Consider the following 4309-nt stretch of genomic DNA (forward strand, 5'->3'; position numbering starts at 1 on the left):
CTCAAAGCTTTGACTGTTTTTATAGTGTATTTGTGAGAAATTCTGGTACAGGTTTTCTTGGTTAGGTGATACTGAACACTGCATTTGAGAAGCTTATTTTTCTTAGAGAGAGAGAAATATGTGTGTATCATATGTGTCTTGACAGTTGTCTTGACAAACAGTGTATTTTTATATCATAATGACTCTAAACATACTATTCAATGCTAATGCTAAAACATACCTCTATACCTTAGTACCTCTTGTATCACTCAATTTTAGTGGTAAGGAGTGTAGGTTTGTCAAAAAAAACTAGTAGATTCAATTTAAATAGTAGACTAAAATAATGAGGCAGCACTCAGCAATTTGTACCAAAGTCTTCAGTGTTTTTGCAAAATGTCAAATGTCAAATGTAAAGATTTTAATATTTCAAAAACAAAACAAAACAAAACAAAACAAAAAATTAATCTATACAGTGTAGAATAAGTGTAGACTCATTTGTGTAAATAATAGCTCAGGAGAACTTTTGCAGCCTGTTTAATCGCTGACTTTTGCACCAGTTGTTTTACATATAGCTTCCACTTGTGACTTAGGGCCAGACGCAGCACTTGCAACTTTCACTAAAGACAGATCCATTACCACAGGACAGCACATGTGTGATGCCTGCAGAGCAACTGTAAAATTTGGCTTTGTCGTCTGGATGGGGGTACAGGCCGTCGGGTTTGCCGTTGCAGAAGCCAGGTCCTGGAGCATGGGTGGTGGTAGTGGTTGTGGTGGTTGTGGATGTGGTGGTAGCACTGGGATCAGGAGTGGTGGTCGGGGGCAGTGGGGGCAGCTCTGAATAGGACATGAAGAAGAAATGTATGTTTCCAAATGGGTTTAAAGCAGTTGAAAAAGTCTGTAAATGTTTCTCTCTTAATTTAACAGGAAAGCACTGTATTCTATTACTTTTTCACTCCAGTCAGTCACTAAGAGAGTGGATTATTTTCAAGTCTTACTTTAGAAACCCCCTAAGACACCTGTATGAGTAAAATACAAGTTTAACCTTGATGTAAGGACTATGTCATGTTATATGACCATACTAGACTGATAATTTCCAAATTAATATCTTAAATATCTGATGTTCATACAAAACCTTCTCTAAATCATACCAGGATAAAAAAAAAAAGCTAGACAATTTTTAGGAGAAACCTTCTATAAACCTACCAATATTGAGAAGTTTGCGGAGATGAGACAGCAGAGGGTGTTTGTCCTGTCCGCAGAATTGCCCTGAAAAGTCATCCAAATCGAGGGCCCACACAAAGGCACCGCCGAACTTCTGCTCCTGGAGGTAGCTCACCTATTTGGGCAAGAATTAACAGAATTTGTTATTTATAATATGTAAAAAAAATAATATGTAAAAAAAAAAAAAAGTAAGTTATTTATTACTTACCTTGATCTCATAGCTCTCCCTTGTGTCGAAGCCCACCCACTCACTGTTTTTGGTGGCATATGGAACTTTCTGGTCATCAATCCACTGAATCTGGGTGTCCTTCACAAAGGTACAAATCTAGACAATAGACACCATGATTAGAATTTAAGCTATTAATCTCATCTTAATTGATATACATCTTCTTCTCTATTGTAAAGTTGATTTCAAATAAATAAAATTGACATTTTGGTCATCAATGTGCACTCTGAAATCTTTCTTTTACAAAGGTATTCAGACCCTTTGTTATGGCATTCCAAAGTGAGATTTCATATATAAGTCTATTTCTAAAGCTGTCAGTGCTCCCCAGAGACTTTAGGACTTTTCCTGAGTGACCCAACTAAGGTGCAGACTTTGACATCTGTGGAGAGACCTGAATATGCAGTACACAGATGCTTACCATCCATTTGGGGTCCATTTAATCAAGAGTTGGAATACTGATTGATTTTTAATGCATTTGCAAACATTTCTAAAATCATTATTATCATCATTATTTTTAGTAGAATGATGGACAATTTTTCCTGTTACAAATACATCTAAAGCATAGTTTTCAAAAGGGGAATACTTAATACTTAATACTGAACTGTATACTGTAAATCATACCATAACTGGTTACCTTCAGTCTTAGTTAAACAGTACCTCATAGTAGGACCAGAATCCAGCTTCACGTGTGTATGGACCAGCTGAGGCAGGGCCACTAACTGGTGCTCCAACGCCAGTATTTGATGATGTCAGACGGAAGGTACGACCATAAGCAGCAAAACCCATTCTCAGCTTCTCCAATGGAGTGCCATTGTCTCTCCAGTACTTCATGGCATAATCCTATAAACAGTGATGGAAGTGGTTAAATATAACTCTTTAAAAGGAACCCCTCAAGTTGATTCTTATCAGTTTCAAACATCTACTTACTGTGTTGAAGTAGATTAGGTCACCAGTATCATGAGAACCACGGAACAGAGGGCTGTTGTGTCCAGTAAACTGTTCCCAGGTTCCATGGAAGTCATAGGTCATCACATTGATGAAGTCCAGATACCTGGAGAGAAGGAGGAAAAAACAAAAACAATGCCATTAAACATCATTGCAAAACATTTCTTTTCCAAGATGTATTTCAGAAAAGACACTCACTTGGCAATCTCCGCTATCTCATATCCAGCATCGATGGTGCCCTTTCCAGCAGACACTGCTGCGGTCACCATGAGCTGAGGATTGCCAGAGGACTTGGCCTCAGCTGCGTAGGCATCAACAAGTTCCTACAAATACACAAACAAAGAGTAGGTCAAAAAGCATCTGACATCACAGTAGCTGTGACCTGCAAAAGGAATCTTTACCCACCTTGCAGAGCAGAGTGAACCTCTGTTTGTCCTCTGGGGGACTTCCACGAGCACCAGGGTACTCCCAGTCAAGATCCAGACCATCAAATCCATGAGTCCTCAGGAATTTGATAGAAGACTGGATGAATTTCTGACGGTTTTCAGGAGTGGATACCATGATGGAGAACCTGCACGGAACGTTAAGCTCTGTTATTATCTAGGTATAGTAATTTTAGGAAAGACTGGGTGGTTAAAGACTAACAGTGTTAAAACCATGCTTCATATAATGATTATTATTTAATTATTATTTATTATTTTAATAAATATCTTAAATATACTTGTTGAAACTTTCAAAGTTATTAATACATTTAATTTTATTATGAGACTGGATTAGATACCTAAATACAAAATACTACTAAATATCATTTTGCAGAAAATGATCATTGTCAGACCTTTCATCAATACACTCTCATTATGTTTCAGCAATGTAGCTAATAAGAATAGCATAACTTTGTATTTATAACCATTGTATTTAAAATGTTACTCACTGTGCTGAACCAAAATTCCATCCACCAACAGCCAGAAGAGTCTTTAAATGAGGATTCCTGCAAACAAGAGGGATGTTAGACCACCAGCAGACTTTGTACATGCTTGCAAAGATTTTGAGAACAGTCATTTAGGTTTAGGTAGGTAAAAGTAAAATTCATGTAAGAAATCATCTCTACATTTGAGTCAGTCAGTCTCCATTTAAGTGATAAATGGAGACCAGTGTTTGGTGAACTTCTGCTGCACAGGCTGACCTCTGTCCAGTACCAGCATATCTAAACTGTGGATACGTACTTGGTTTTCAGCGCATTGAAAGACTTGTAGAGGACATCATCATTCCACTCATAGGTAACCAGCTCATTGTTATGGTTGATGATCGAGAAGGCATAGATTAGGGTGGTGCAGAGGAAAGGGTCCACATCTTGTGGCATAAACTTGCCCTCGCCAGGTCTGTACTGGGACCAGTTGGTGAAGTAGCATTCCATGCGGCTGGCAGACCCTGTGTTGGAATAAAGGAACTTTAAAGAAGCACTGATTTCAATAATGAAAAATTTGAAAAGATCAAATGATACTTACCCAGCTGGGATATCACCAGACATAAGCCTAAAGAATATAAAAAGGCAAGAGTTAGAGAATTGGATACGCACATTCTAAAAAATAAATCACGCCAGTCTGTTAACAAAGAGTAACCTACAAAATGAAGATAATACCTGCTAGAATTGTGAGCCTGGTCATCTTAAAATCTTGAAATACAGCTTCACTGTATAAAACAAAAAAGGGAACCAGGGTCTGTAATTGAAGCAACAAGAAGGCTCCTATTCGCTAGATAATCACAACTGAAATGAATATTTCGAGGGGCTGTTTTCTCTTGTAAACTCACCTCGGAAGTGGATGAGAGACCAAACAGCAGCAGCAGAGTTTGACATTTTATACAGTCGGCTGTGCACACAGAAACAAGGAAGTATAGCAGCCTTTGATAAGTAGGGGCAATAAATGTGACGATTATTAA

General features: G+C 38.0%; 1 protein-coding gene across 1 annotated transcript; it reads right to left on the reverse strand.

The window, feature by feature from the left end:
* Positions 1 to 565: 565 nt before the first annotated feature.
* On the reverse strand, positions 566 to 4035 carry LOC113151753 (acidic mammalian chitinase-like). The gene is made up of 11 exons (XM_026344674.1): positions 4011 to 4035; positions 3877 to 3903; positions 3595 to 3799; positions 3303 to 3359; positions 2777 to 2942; positions 2570 to 2694; positions 2354 to 2477; positions 2084 to 2266; positions 1409 to 1525; positions 1183 to 1315; positions 566 to 813 (listed from the first exon to the last, which is right to left on the reverse strand). The coding sequence occupies exons 1-11, from the start codon at positions 4033 to 4035 to the stop codon at positions 566 to 568; spliced, it is 1410 nt and encodes a 469-aa protein (XP_026200459.1).
* Positions 4036 to 4309: the final 274 nt, after the last annotated feature.

Source organism: Anabas testudineus, chromosome 5 (assembly GCF_900324465.2).
Source record: "Anabas testudineus chromosome 5, fAnaTes1.2, whole genome shotgun sequence".
Lineage (NCBI taxonomy): Eukaryota > Metazoa > Chordata > Actinopteri > Anabantiformes > Anabantidae > Anabas > Anabas testudineus.